The sequence below is a fragment of the Panthera onca genome, chromosome A3, assembly GCF_046562875.1.
Source record: "Panthera onca isolate mPanOnc1 chromosome A3, mPanOnc1 haplotype 2, whole genome shotgun sequence".
NCBI lineage: Eukaryota > Metazoa > Chordata > Mammalia > Carnivora > Felidae > Panthera > Panthera onca.
Window position 1 is genome coordinate 31083454 of NC_138341.1, and position 14621 is coordinate 31098074.

Genomic DNA, 14621 nt, shown 5'->3' on the forward strand with positions numbered 1-14621 from the left:
TTTATTTCTTTCTCCACACCCACTCCACTAGAACATCAGCTCCAAGAGCTCAGAGCCAGGTATCTTTCTCACTGTTATATCCCCAGTGCCCAGAACAGTGCCTGCCACCTAGTAGGTGCTCAATTAACACTTAAGGCATTGAATTTAAATTGCGCCGAGTGGCAGGTTCCAACCCACGGCTGTTAGCTGTTCTTGTTCATTCCGGATGCTGGTGTACTACCTCCCTGTTCTGCTCTGAGAACCTGGTACCACCCTTTTTCCTCAGCCTACAAGGACTCAACACAGGCCATGACCCTGGTTCACACACCTGGACTTGACCTTCTTCATTCAGTGCTTCTACGTCTGCCAGCAGCTGCTGTGCTATCTGCCAACCTCGATTCAGCTTCATTTAAGCTCATTTGGACCAACTCTCCTTTACAAATATTCTTCAGTCTATTGTAATGTACAGTTTTATAAACTTTAACACACCGATGGATCTGTATAACTATTGCCCACAATCAGAAACCACCCCGCAAAATCCCATCGAGGCTCTGTAGTCACAGCCTCCCTTCACGATCTGCAACCATGATCTGCTCGCCAACACTTTAATTTTGCCTTTTTGAGACTGTCCCATCCCTGGATTCATGCAGTATACAATCATTTGAGGATGGCTTCTTTTACTCAGTGGTACGCCCTTGAAATTCATCCAAGAGGCTGCACAGAGCAGTTGAGTTCACAGCTTTTTATTGCTGAGGGTCAAGTCCTTTGTACGGAGGAACCAAGGTTTGTTTAGCCAACACCTGACACAACACACTTAGGTCATCTCCAGTCTTTGGTGATTATGAATAAAGCTGCTGTAAATATTAATGTAAAGCTTTTATGTGCACAAATTTTCACTTCTCTAGCATAAATACCTAGCTGTGAGATTGCTGAATCACACTGTACCGTTTTGGACTCCCCACCAGCAATGTTTGAAAGTTCTAGTAGCTTGACATTATCTCTAGCACTTGCTATCATTAGGTGTTTGGATTTTAATTTAGCCTCTATCATAGGTGTGTGGAGGTATCTTATTACGGTGCTTTTTTTTTTTAATTTTTTTTTTAACGTTTATTTATTTTTGAGACAGAGAGAGACAGAGCATGAACGGGGGAGGGTCAGAGAGAGAGGGAGACACAGAATCTGAAACAGGCTCCAGGCTCTGAGCAGTCAGCACAGAGCCCGACGCGGGGCTTGAACTCACGGACCGCGAGATCGTGACCTGAGCTGAAGTCGGACGCTCAACCGACTGAGCCACCCAGGCACCCCACGGTGCATTTTTAATGAAAACTAATGAAACAGATTTGGAAATAGATGTCGTCTATTTCCAAAACAATGGCAAAAATACTATTTTTCTATAAGTATGTAAGCTCATAATTACATACATAGGTATATACTAAGTCATAATGCAAAATAGACCTACTGTGGATTATGGTAAAAAATGTTTGAAAGCCATTGTTCACTCCACAGGATGAAGACCCAGCGTTGGCATTTCTGTTTGTTTCAGAGTGAGTTAGAACCTAAAAACCTTAAATAAGCTTAACACTGAAGCAAGGAAAAGAAACTGAGATCGGATTTCAAGGGCACCGACTGAAAATGGAGTCTGAAGAAAGATGAAGGTATAGTGCTGAGAAGCAGATTTAACAGAATTCACTCCTTTGTTCATTCATAATTTGTATGAAAACTATTCAAAAACAAAGTTGTTGACTCCTGGTACCTGCTTTTAATGAATGTAACACCTGAGAGAGGAGATGTGGCTATAAATGCAAATATATCTACAGGACATATTGAAAAGTGAGTGCAGACATCTCTTAAAAAAATCGATTTAATGCATTATACCTCCCTAAATGGTATATTTCGTGTAAAAAAGAAGGAGGTCATTCCATGTGTTGGTGGGGACGTAGGTTTAAGAGGACCGTCATGCACAGCTGACGGGAGTGTGGCTCGTTGGCATTCTGGAGAGTGTGCTTACAATCCTTAAATTACGTAGACACAGACTTGCTGACCTAACAATTCCAATCATGGGCGTAATGGGTATTGCACATTTTTCACGGGTCCGCAAGGGGACATATACGAAAATGTTCCTTGCAGCATTATTTGGGGACACATGAAGTTGGAGGCCATTTGGGTGCCCATCCCCAAGACTTGGATAGAAAAAATGTGATGGATGAATCCCTAGGGGCAGTAGGCAGTGGTTAGAAGCCATGGGATTAGACAATATTGAAAATATTGTACTTAGAAGACTAAGCAACAGGATGAGATCTAGAGAGCACCCACACAAATTAAAACCACATGTATATAAAACAATAATCCAAATTTTGCTGGAACACATGCAAACAAAAAGTACCCATCCAGCGCCAAGAGGGGGAGACAAACAAAAGTAAGCAGATGGGAATAAAAAACAGAATTAAGAATTTTTTAAAGAGCCTGGAAGATTTTTCAGGCTGGTGGAGTCCAGGTTGGACTCCAACCTGAAGGGCTCTCAGTGGCTGTTGGGTTTGTGCTATTATATTGTGCAATTTGTGTAATACCGTGTTGTTTATTTAGTATAATATTTATTTAGTTAGTGACTTTATTTAACCTCTCTATCACCTAAAGGAATCTTAAGCGGTCCAATGCCAGTCCCAGGAGCTCCAGGAAGTGATTTTCAAAGGCGGGCTTTCCGTCAACATGCCTGTCTCATTCATGCCTTGGTTTTGCACTCCCTCTGGCTAATTTTCTGTGTTTACCCTACCCAAGTTAGCCGAGAGCAGGAGAGGTTCCGATTGGTCACATGAACCAATATCCAGGGTGGTGCACCCCAATCAAAGAGAGTTCTTGAATCAGGCCACTTCATGGGCAACCGGTCCAACCTACAGATGGCCTTTGGTTCAGGCAAGGATCCCTGGCCCGAACAGATTATAGGACTGAGGTTTTAGGCTTATAAAACAAAGCATGAGCTTCCTTCCTTCCTCCCTCCCTTCCTCCCTCTCTCCCTCCCTCCCTTCTTTCTTTCTTGTTTGTAAGGAACAGTTTGAGGATGCTATTCTCAGAAGAGAAGAGTATTGGGAAACTTCCTGACAGTTCACAATGCCAGTTCCACCCTGACTATAGTGTGGAATGTGCCCTAGATGAAGGATGTGTGCCGCTGTGAAACCCAAGCATCACAGGACTGAAAAACAGGCTAGACTGTCCACCCAAGCACAGCCACACAGGGAGGTGACACCTTACAGCATGAAGACAGCAGGCTTTGGAGTCAGTTCATCTCTGGGGGGCATCCAGACCCTGCCACTCCTGAAGATATACTTTTGACAAGTTACATGACTGCCTCTTGCAGAGAACTATTGCGCGATAATGCTTAGCATGGTGATTCGAAGATAGTACGCGCTTGGCATGTCCTAGTTCCGTTTCTTCCCCTCATACCTGACACATGTTGAGAAGTGTTCCTGAAGACCACACAGCCTGTGTAAGTGTATTGGGAGCCGCAGACATAAGCTGGTGTTTGCTGATAGCTTGCCCGTATCTATTTAAACTACATTTTCTCCAATCTTCCCCATTAAAAATAATTGCTTCAGAATGTGTTCTTTTTTTTTTTTTCTTCCCTTCTCTGTGGATCATAACTAGCAGGTCAAAGCTGGAAAGCAGAGAGCATGTGAGTCACTGAGGTGAGGTAAGAGATTGTTAACAGCCAAATTTCTGTAGTGCTTGTGCAAAAAAAAAAAAAAAAAAAAAAAAAAAAAAATGGTCTGGCTTCAAGGCTATAGAAATAACCTCTATGAATTTGCAACCATCAGGCCTGTCTTATGTCTAAAGCCAAATGCATTTCCCACCCCGCACTCCAGTCTTTTAGTTTAGTGGATTGGCTGGAGAGAATTCAAGACACTTTTGCAAACACCTGACCCCAATTACAATTTTGTTAAGATTTCACTTGGGGGAAAATTCAGTTCATTTGTCCTAAACCTTTATGACCATTTTGAAGATACTGCGTTAGCACATCTGGAAAGCAAGTGAGTTTTCTCCTAAACCAATGTATACCTTTCAGCTGCTGAAGCGATACTGTTAAGCCAAAGTATCAATGACATTGTGTGTGGTTTCGCTTCACGATTTCTTTTCCTGTGTTCACAGTAATGGGAGCTTAGGTCTGGGAGAAATAAGAGGCCTTGGTACTGCACACCCTGCCGTCTTGTGAGGGTTCACAGCAGAGGCCCTGTGACGTCACATCTTATACCCGGTAAAAAGGGCAGCAGAAAATATTTCCACGTAGTATGTGACACAATGCTCTCATCCACCCTATTTTTACTGGACCTGAGATGTATTTGTTAGTGAAGGCACATGTGCCTTCAAAATGAATGAATGAATGTGTATCAACCGAATTAAAAAGAAAACCCTTCGGGGCACCTGGGTGTCCCGGTCGGTTGAGCGTCGACTTTAGCTCAGGTCATGATCTCGCATTTGTGGGTTCAAGCCCTGTGACAGGCTCTGCGCTGACAGCTTGGGAGCCTGGAGCCTGCTTTGGACTCTGTGTCTCCCTCCCTCTCCGCCCCTCCCCTGCCCGTGCTTTCTCTGTCTCTCAAAAAATAAAATAAAACGTTAAAAAAATTTTTTTTAGTTAAAAATTAACTCCCACTTTGCTAGGTGTTTGCTGTTGAATTGAATTTTAACTTCTGTGTTGGGTCTCATAAATTCAGAAACATAGAGATCAGGAATTTGGTAGGAAACTGAACGCTGAAAGCCTATTTAAAAAAAAAAAGCAAGCAGCCTATTACGTAATATGGGCAGATAAAATGTTCACAATGCAACACTTTAATTCAAACACAAGTAGTAGTTGGAATGGATACATTAGGCTATATTTGCCACAACATAAAGTAAAACTTCATAACAAGATTATGAAAGTGATTTTTATTATTGGACAATGGTGTCCTGTTATAGACAGTTACAGGTACAGAATGCTTTTAATTGGGCATATCAAACAGCAAAAGATACATATGAATGCTGTGTCCCCAAAATGGATTTCACTTACAACTATGTGTTATAGTTGCTCTGTACATATTAAAAGCATAAGTGATGAAATAGAAAAATAAGAAATGGTTAAAAAGCTATCATAGAGTTATAAACATCTACTAAAGTATCACACTGTGTATCATAGCTAAGAACATACAAATTAATATAAATGCTATGCAACTATTTGATCTAATATAGATCTAATAAGGAAATGTTAAGGCCATAATAACACTTCACAGGTGAAGGCTAAGTTCTGAGACATGAGAGCTTTCAGGGAAAAAAAAAAAAAAAAAAAAAAAAGTTTTCCGATAACCCACAAGACAAACCTGAGACATCTTTCTGTTTGGAGAAAAAGCAATTTTCTTACAACGTCAAAGCTTCATATATAAAGGAAGCATTTAATAAACAATATACTTTATTACAATAACCTGGAGCAGATATTCTGACTACAATAGTGACCAGCAAACAGATTCTTTCTCCGGAAGAAATAAAATAAGGTTTTCTGATTAAGCCAGTAGCCTCATTATCGTAGTCTCCAACCAAGTGTGGTTACTTTTGCTTATTTTTGGTTTTGCTTTCCTTCCTTTAACGAGGTTATAAAATATACAATCAACTAGGCTGTATTAAATAAGCCAGGTAACCTCCAAGAGCCCACCTTACTTCCTCGTATATAAGCTGAGCTTTTCCCTTGCCAAAATTGTTGGATGAACTGAGCCTACACACACAAAACAAGATCACAGCACATCTGTATTTGGTTGACTTAATGAGGCGTCCAGATCAGCACACGATTGCTTTTGCTACCATACGTCTCAGAGTCAGCGGGCTAGGGCATGGTCTCAGCCTTGCTTAGGGCAAGGGGGGTGATGACGTTTTGGAATAGCTGGTGACAAAAAAAAACTTAAACACATTGGGTAAGCCTGACCTCTACAGTTGAATTTAGTTGCCTTTAAAAATAACTGGCACAGTTCTCCATATTCCAGAGGCAGCACTATGAGATTTGATTCCATGAAATTTTTGTTAAAATAATTCCAAATCACAAAACAGATCTTCTGTGTTGTAGATTTTTCTTAAAAGTCTACTTGGGATTTAACGTTGGCCCACAAAGTATATTTCTAAATGTTCGTATTTCAACTTTTGTGCCGCAGATTAATTAATGTGGAACGCGTGGGGAAATGCGTAACCATTTTTCTTCCTTTTCATTTCTCGGTCGTTTTTCTCACCACCCCTCCACACGACCGCCAAACACTCCTTCCTTCCTCTTTTACAATTTTGATGAAAAGATTCCAAAGATCTTCATACAATGTAGGAAAAGCAAGCTTTCAGGACACTGCATGTCTCCTCTGAAGTCCACATGCAATGAAAGTTAAAGCTCTAACCTTCACTTTGTACTCCTCCGATCTTCCAGCACTTTTTTTTTTTTTTCCGTTTTTAGGATCCTTACATAAACAGAACCTATACATTTCGTTCAGGCTTTATGTTTTCACAGTTTCCAAAGTGACCACTCACTGGGTTGACTATCCTGAACAGCCCGCCTGATCTGATCAGCTCCATGGGAACATAATGGAATCTTCAAAACAGCCTCCCAAGACTACCTTCGGATTCTGACTTTCCAAACACAGACATGAATGCTATTACAAAAAAAAAAAAAAAAAAAAAAAAACACAAAAACAAAAAAACCATCATTTAAAAGAAAAACTAGGTCTGTTATGATGGGAAGTTTCTCCCTTGGTCTCTAATAAAGAGAACATCCAGATAAGTCACTGCATTTTTCACTATTCATCAGGCAGACACTGGTTAAATTTCTCTGCCTTGCACAGGCTAATAATGGCCGTATTTCCAGTAACTTCGACTGGAACTCAACAATCAGAATGGCTTTACGATTAAATTCAAATTGAAGCATGCCAAGAGTTTAGAATTATGGCATATTCACTACGTCAATTTCACAAGGCGATTCTGGATTGCGGATATAATTTTAGAAAATATGTTGTAAAATAATAAGGAACACATCGTACAGACCCAATCTTGAAATTATTCAGTTCTCATTCAAGTTGTGGATCAGAGAACAGACTTTGCTTCAACTTGGTTTTCATGATGTCGAAACAGGCTTGTTTCCCGTATCTGAGCCAAAATTGGTTGAATCGAACTTTTTGATTGGTCTTTCTTTTGGAAAGACAAACACTATTCAAACTTTACTTAACAAAAATAATACTATTTAATGATACGATAACACACATATTGCTTATGAATAATTATATATGTATTGAATAGTATTTGGTGACTTTATTTTTAAAGTACGAGACTGAATGACATCAGTGCATTATAATCACATCATTTAAAGCTTAGCTGGGCTGGTAAATCTTTTGTTGTTGATTTGTTTTTTGTTTTTGTTTGTTTGTTGGTTGGTTGGTTTTTTGTTTGTTTTGCTCATAACTGAAATTCTGTACTTTGGCCACCAACAGAGGTATGACTTCGACTTGGAATTTTTTACAGCTGAACAACTTACACTTTAAAATTCATCATAAATCACTGAAACTTACTATAATCACTAAATCAGCCACTATTAAATTTCTCTGTAAGCAAATGAGTTTATGACTTTTGCAAAAAAGAAAGCATATCGGTAGGCAAAAAGATAAATCCATCCATAGACGCTAGAGCTTAACTAAACTATTTTTTATTGAAAAGGTGAAGAAAGGAATTTCTGGTCTTTACTTTTCCCTTATCACCTTCAATCACATGGCTTATACTGAAATTATCTGCCTTTGTGTATTCAACAATATATTTTGAAACTTTGCTTAATGTGATTTTCTAAGGACCAGATCTCAGCACACAGAACATCAATCTTGGATCTCACCCACAAAGGCATTTTTACTGAAACACTTCTTCATCAGGTCATTTGTGTCTATGCTTACGTGTGTTTAAATCCAAAGGATGCTCCCTCAAGAAATTATTGTTACCAGCCCTTGATTTATGCATAAAAATTCTTTGGACCCTTTAATTCTTTGATTCAAAAAACTCTTCTAGAAGCTCCTGCGTAGCCCAGTGCTCGTCTGAGCACACATGTGTGAAGCACATCATCTGGGGGTCAGCTGGTCTATGCTCACTTTAGAGGCTAACCGAGAAAGTGACACAGAGGAGCTAGAAAATTCTACTCCCTATCCCCCCAAACCTGAGTACTTCTAACATTCCAGCTTGCTTCTGGCCTCACACTGGCAGTCCTCCTCAGCTTGTAACTTTTGGACAGCACTATCGAGGAGCTCCATGGACTCTCTGAGAGTGACGTTGATTTTAAATGACTTGGGTTTAATGGTCAGACCGTAATCAAAATCCATTTTCGGGAGTTCGTCTGGATCGGCCTTGAAATTGCACTCGTGAGCCAGGATGGAAATGAAAAGAAAGAGCTGCATCTTGGAAAGCTCTTCCCCAATGCACCGCCGTTTGCCTACTGAAAAAATCATCACGCTGCTGGCCAGGTCCTTGTCGATGAAGCCATCCTTGTCCAAGAACCGGGCTGGATCAAAGTCCTCTGGGTTAGGCCACTTCTCCGGGTCATGATTCACGGACCACTGGTTAACAAAAACCACCGTGTCCTTGGGAATGTGGTAGCCCAGGACGGAGGCACTGGTGGCGGTGGCGTGAGGAATGGTGACGGGCACAAAGCTGGAGAAGCGCATGGCTTCGTAAAGAAAGGCCATGACGTAGGGCAGGTTGGGCTGGTCTTGCAGGCAGGGTAGGCGGTCTCTACCCACGACTTGATCCAGTTCTGCCTGGACCCGAGCCTGCACTTCAGGATACCTGTTTGGTTGTTAATGCAGAAGGAGAAAATGAGTGGGGAAAAGTAATTCTTCTTTCATCTACAAAGCACATGACAATTTAATTCCACTTTCTTTGTCGGAATCAGTGGCCGAATTAACATTTCCAGACAAACAAACACACAAAAACTAAAATGGTTTCCTAATTTCTCACTAAATTACGGGATGGATGAATTAATAGCTCTATTTCCCATAATAAGCCTCACATGGCTAATGCTCTTTCCTACTGTAAGTCGAAAAAAGTCTAAGTTTTCTCAGCCTGAAAAAGCTCCAAACAGACAAGGCCAACTTCTCCATGAGGCACAGCAGACCATGCCAAGGACCCACAATACTTTTCAGGAGCCCATGGAAATGTTTTCCTTTCTTTTAAAATCATTAAAAAAAAAAAAAAACCGTTTAGGTCAAAGAGAATATTTTAATATATAATTTTAATATATTTATCTTTAAACAAATAGTAATAAAATATCATTAAAAAGTTTTCATGGGGTAATAAATCTACAGTGGCAAAACCATCCAGGACCCATACAAATAAAAAAGCAGCCCCCCAAACGGGTCCTTCCCCCGCCCAACACACACATCTTCCTTTTAATTCCAGCAGACACACTGCTGTCACTTCATACAAACTGGTATCCCAACAGATGAAGGTACAGATCGTCTAAATTTAAAAGAAAATTCCCAGTGTTCAAGAGATTATGGTACAAGCTGTAATGCTTATTCACTGTCAGCGATACAAATAGTACTGTCCTTTTGGAAAACAAAATCTTAGCACTAAGCAAGATGCATAGGAGTTAACTCCTCCCCACTCCTTTTTTAAACCCAGTAATCCATGTCCAGAAATGTATGTGCAGGAAACGACAGGTGCAAACATATCTGACTACAACAACAGTCAAAATTTTTAAAAGGCAGTCAACAATGTTAAAAGAAGCGATTATATATAATGGTGTTATTACGGCAAAAATATTAGGTAACCATCAAAAGTCACTACAATAAAGTTTAAAAGATGGGGAAATGTCCATTACAATAAGTGAAAATGCCAGAAGTTAAAAAATAAAGTAAATAATTATTGCATCTCTGAAAAATAATTCAAGCATGTATGGGATGAAATTATGGGTGATTTAAAAAACTGCTTCATGAATAGCATACTTCAGGAGTCTGGAAACTTTTTCATAAAGGGCCAGATGGTAAATACTTTAGGCTTTGCAGACCAAACCCTCTGTCACAACCAGCCAGCTCTGCCTTGCGCTATGAAGGCGGCCATAGACAATACATAAATGAGTGGGCATGGTTGTATTTTGATAAAAAACTTACACCCAAAAATGAGCAGTGTAATTTGCCAACCCCTGTCCTACGGTCTTCGCTAAAATGAAGAAAAACGTATTCACCAGCTACATTGAACTGAAAGTGACTCCAAAATTGTTTTATTTACTTTTGCTGCCCAATTCAATCTCTAAGGGAAAAAAAAAAAAAAAGGCAGTTTCTAAAGATAATGTTTATGGCGGGTGCAAACGACCCATTGCTCTCATTTTGGGATGTCTTCTTCCTGATCTGTTATGGACTTCTTTTTGATTTTTGCTCATTGCTCATAGCGTTTCTGGGGCCTTAATGCTGAAAAGCAATTTTAAATATACAAAAACTTCAATTTATAAAAGCAGTTGCACAGTCTAAGGACACACAGGTTGCAGGATTCTAATAAGAAAAGAAGTGCTCCTTGCCTTCCAATTTCTGGGTTACCAACAAATTCAGCACCGCCCCCCCCCCCCCCCCGAAATGGCACACCAGGATTTCTGCTCTCTCAAGGCAACCAAAATTTGCCTTTAGTGAGACATCTGCCTCTGGAGCAGAGATGCCCACAAAACCTGGCTGCTCTGTTAAATCTAAATGTCAGATAAACAATGGCTAATCTTTTAGTAGAAGTATGTCCAATGTGGAATTTATTTTTAGTTTCTACGTCTGGCAACACCCTATGCCAGCAACCTGTTTGCTTCCTGCGTGCAGGGCTTCCTTCCCAGAGGTCGGCGACCTTAATCAAGGTGGGCACTGCCGACCGGCTCGCAAACCAAGCCTGGCCCAGGGACCAGAAAAGTCCGTCCGCGGGCGCCTCCTGGATACCGTGTTTGCCTTTCGAGACGCTGCTCTGCGCTCGGTAAAAGTGACTGCTTCTCCGGTTTTTTACCCAGACACTTCTCACACTGCTAGCGCGGCGTTTTCGTTAACCCAGCGCAACCCGCTAATTTCTGGCCGCCTTCCTAAAGCTTCCGTGCGGGTTCACGGTTGGCGGGGCCGGCCTCCGAGCACTTCCTCTGCCCGGGAACAAAGCCCGGACGCGCGGCTGGCTTGCAGCGCCGGGGCTGGGCGGCCTCGGATCTGCGCCGGTGACAGGCTGAGCCCATCAGGCTCGTGTGTTTATTGAACATATTTACCCGTTACCCTTTCTTTCGGAAGCGTGCCAATTTTGCCTCTGCTGTGTCAGGGAGGCAGACATCGGCGCTGATCTGCAGACACTTAAAAGATCTTGCCTTTCGGGGCTCTCACAAATGTGTCCCCACTTGGAGAGGCAGCGGGCGACAAGATCAAAGATGCGGGCCGCGCGCGGTCTCAGCCCGCACCTTGCCTTCCCGAGCTGCGCTTTCCGGCCGCGATCTCTGCTTCGAGAGACGAGGACCTGTCGCGAAACCCCAAACCCTGCCCAAACCCTGGGCGTCCGTCGCGACCTCAGCACATTCTAGCCTTTTCCAGGGGAGGAAAGGAAGGCCCGGCCCACGCCTCCTGGAGGTGTTACCTGGTGAAAAGGATGAGCAGCCACTGCAGCGCGGTGGAGAGCGTGTCCTGGCTGGCGCCGAAGATGTCGGTGACAGTGGCCGGCACATACTCCATGTCCAGCCGCGCGCCGCCGTCGTCCGAGCCCTCGGCCGCCTCCGCCTTCCCCGCGGAGAGGATGAAGGCGTCCATCATGTCGCGGGGGGCGGCCCCGTGCTGCAGGCTTTCTCGGTGCTTCAGGAACTTGTTGAGGACGAAGTTGCTGAAGTTGTGGTTGAGCTGCTCGAACTCGCGGAAGGCGGTGCGCACGGGGTTGGGGAAGCGCTGCAGCCAGGGCAGCACGTCCACCAAGCTGCCCGCGCCCACCGTGCGCCCGAATTTGTCGTTGTGGCTGAGCAGCTCGCGGAACTCCGCGTCGTCGTGGCTGTAGCGGCAGCCGAAGCACACGGCGCTCATGACGTTGGCCACCGCCACCACGGTCAGCTGCCGCGGGTCGACGTAGGCGCCGCCCGCGCTGCCGCGCACCAGCAGCTCCACCAGCTCGCGCGCCTCGCCCAGCACGTGGCCCTCGAGGACGCGCCGGCTGCGCGGCTGGCGCGTGCAGAAGGCTCGCATGGTGCTCTGCGCCGCGCGCCGCTGCGTCTTCCAGCTCTGGGAGTACTGGCCGAAAGCCAGGCTGCGGCCGCCCGACACCACTCGAAAGGAGGCGAAGCGCGGCCGGTCGGCGAAGGCGGCGCCCTGCTGCACCAGCGCCTGGCGGATGGCGCGCTCGCCGTTCAGCACCACCACCGGGCAGTTGCCCAGGCGGATCTGGAAGACGTCGCCGTAGCGCCGCGCGAGGCGCGCGAACGAGAGGTGCGGCGCCGGGCCCATCGCCGCCGCGTTTCCGATCAGCGGCCAGGCGAAGGGGCCGGGCGGCGCGGACCCCGGCTGCCGCCGCCGCTGCCTCAGCAGCCACTGGCCCACGTGCACCGCGGCCAGCACCGACAGGAGCAGCAGAAGCGTGGTCTGCTGGGTGGACAGCGCGCTCGGCTGCAGGGGAGCGTCGGGACCGAGGCCGGTGGCCATGCTGGAGAGAGAAGGGCCAAGGCGTGACACTCAGGTGTGCAGAGAAAGGAGCGGGCGCCCAACGCCCCTACCCGCTAGGCGTCGGGTTCCCTCGCGCTGTTGGGAAGAGAGGAGGTCCGGCGTGGGGCAGGTCAGGGAGGGCTCACTGGGGAAGCAGCAGAGGACGCGCCTTTCCCGAATCCCAAACCCATTCCCCAAAGGAGAAGGGAAGGAGCGCGTCCTCTCAGTGACCCGGACTGTCCGTCCCCACCCCAACCCCTTCCTCGTAGCGGTTCCGGCAATTCGGGGACAACCCGAAGGGCATCAAGGCGGAGGCGCTCAGTTCCCTTCTCAGTTCCCCCTGAGGCCGGGGGAAGGCGGCTCCGTGGATAGACTGACCTGCGAGGTGGCGCGGTTTCCAGCGGCGCGGGATGGCCGGGTCCGAAATAGGGCTGGAGCCTTCGTGGAGAGCAAGACGTCTCCAGGAAGTCCGAGGCCTCGCCTGGACACCTGCTGCTCTGGGAGCTTGAACACCCACTCTGGAGCCTCTAGGTGTCGTCCGAGCCAGGGGCGCTGGGATTGGGATGAGGACCGAGAAGGGTGCCCAGCCCTTTGCCCAGCTCTGCTACACCTGGGGCCTCGGCAGAGCTGGGGTTTTCTCACAGCATGCGCACTTGAGACTGGGGTCGACGAGTGGAGTCAACTCCTAGCCTTCACGCCCGCCGCTCGTCTCTGACAGCTGGGGTCGCAGAGGTGTGGCCCGTTTGCACACAGTCAAGCCAGAGGATCCGAACGCGCCACCCCTCCTATCTGGCTGCTAAGGTCTGTGTGTAGCGGAGTAGAACCTGGTGGGGGGCGGGGCTTGCGGGGGGCGGGGCGCCGGGATGGGCCAAGTCCTGGGTCGCCGCGCTCGGGAGGTCACGCGAGGCGCTCGCGGCGCTCCCCGACGGCCCTGGCTTTACGAACTTCCCGTCCGCCAGAACACCAGTCTTAATCAGTCCCTCCCGATCGAAGGTGCAGTTTCCCGGAAGCGCGCTGGGGACAGAACCTGCCGGTCGCGCGGCATTTTCCATGGGGAGCAGGCCTCCCTCCCGGAGCGCACGACCTTCACCCCCACCCCCACCCCCCTCTCGGTGACTGAGCTTGGTTCTCGAGACAAACCCGCTCGGAATCCTCGGGCCCCCGGGCCGGGAGAGGGAACCTGTCAGCTTGGGAACATGGAAAGCCGGGTTGTGGCGGCTTGCCTTACAGCCTCCCTAGTTATTTTATTTTAACGTTCTTGCAAACAAATCGGCCCCTCGGATGAGGCCCTTTGGCACGCAAAGTTCTCCTTCCACCTCGGGCGGCGAGATCAAGAATCCCTGAAAGACGCGGGGCTGCGGCCCCGGGGCCCCGACCGTCCTTAGCACACAAAGGCCAGCGCTGGCGGGGCGCAGCTGGCCGCGAGGTTTCCCGCGCAGCAAGCCACCACCCCCACCCCAGGTGGCGCCGCCCACTGCCAGGCTCGGGGCCCCGCTGGCGGAGTCCGAGCGCCGCCGCTGAGCCAAGCCGGGGCGAACAGGGGGGCGAGGAGCAGAGAGAGGGGGGAGGGAGAAGGGGGAGGAGGAGCGGGAGGCAGATCGCGCGCCTGCGAACTTTATGGGGTTGAAAAGTTTCCTCTGCAGTCGCCTCCCCCTTGCGTGCGGAGCTTTGCCTCGCGTGCGCGGCTCCTGGAAAGTCGTCTCCGGTCATATCCCTCGGCGCTTCTCACGGCACCTGCCCCGCCGAGGCGGCGGCGGGGGCGGCGGCCCAGGGATGGGTGGAGGCCGCCACCACCCAGCGCGGCGCACGCATCCCGGCGGGTCAGGCAGGCGGACCAGTGCCCCGAGCGCGTGTGAGCGCGATATGGGAACGCTTGCTTCAAAGGGGAAGCCGCAGGCGTTGGAGCCGCGGTAGCTTCCCCGGCCCGAGGCGTCCTTGCTTACTGGCTGGTACCGAGCATTTTCAAGACCCTGGAGAGAAAAGGTCTTCTCT

At 47.2% G+C, this 14621-nt stretch overlaps 1 protein-coding gene across 2 annotated transcripts; it reads right to left on the minus strand.

The window, feature by feature from the left end:
- Positions 1 to 4878: 4878 nt before the first annotated feature.
- Positions 4879 to 13116, minus strand: CYP1B1 (cytochrome P450 family 1 subfamily B member 1). 2 transcript variants are annotated; one of them, XM_060652862.3, is made up of 3 exons: positions 13008 to 13116; positions 11584 to 12630; positions 4879 to 8787 (listed from the first exon to the last, which is right to left on the minus strand). In XM_060652862.3, exons 2-3 carry the CDS (start codon positions 12627 to 12629, stop codon positions 8172 to 8174), a joined length of 1662 nt encoding a protein of 553 aa, XP_060508845.1. In that variant the 5' UTR covers position 12630; positions 13008 to 13116; the 3' UTR covers positions 4879 to 8171. The 2 variants fall into 2 exon arrangements, with proteins under 2 accessions (XP_060508845.1, XP_060508837.1); XM_060652854.3 differs by having other exon boundaries at positions 11584 to 12725.
- Between the last annotated feature and the right edge of the window lie 1505 nt (positions 13117 to 14621).

What these genes read in the sequence shown, in the direction of transcription:
- CYP1B1 (XM_060652862.3), bottom strand. Translation starts at nt 12,629, where the DNA reads ATGGCCACCGGCCTCGGTCCCGACGCTCCCCTGCAGCCGAGCGCGCTG. An exon ending in CTGCTCATCCTTTTCACCAG is followed by an intron (nt 8,788 to 11,583) that starts GTAACACCTCCA and finishes ACAACCAAACAG; the next exon opens with GTATCCTGAAGTGCAGGCTC.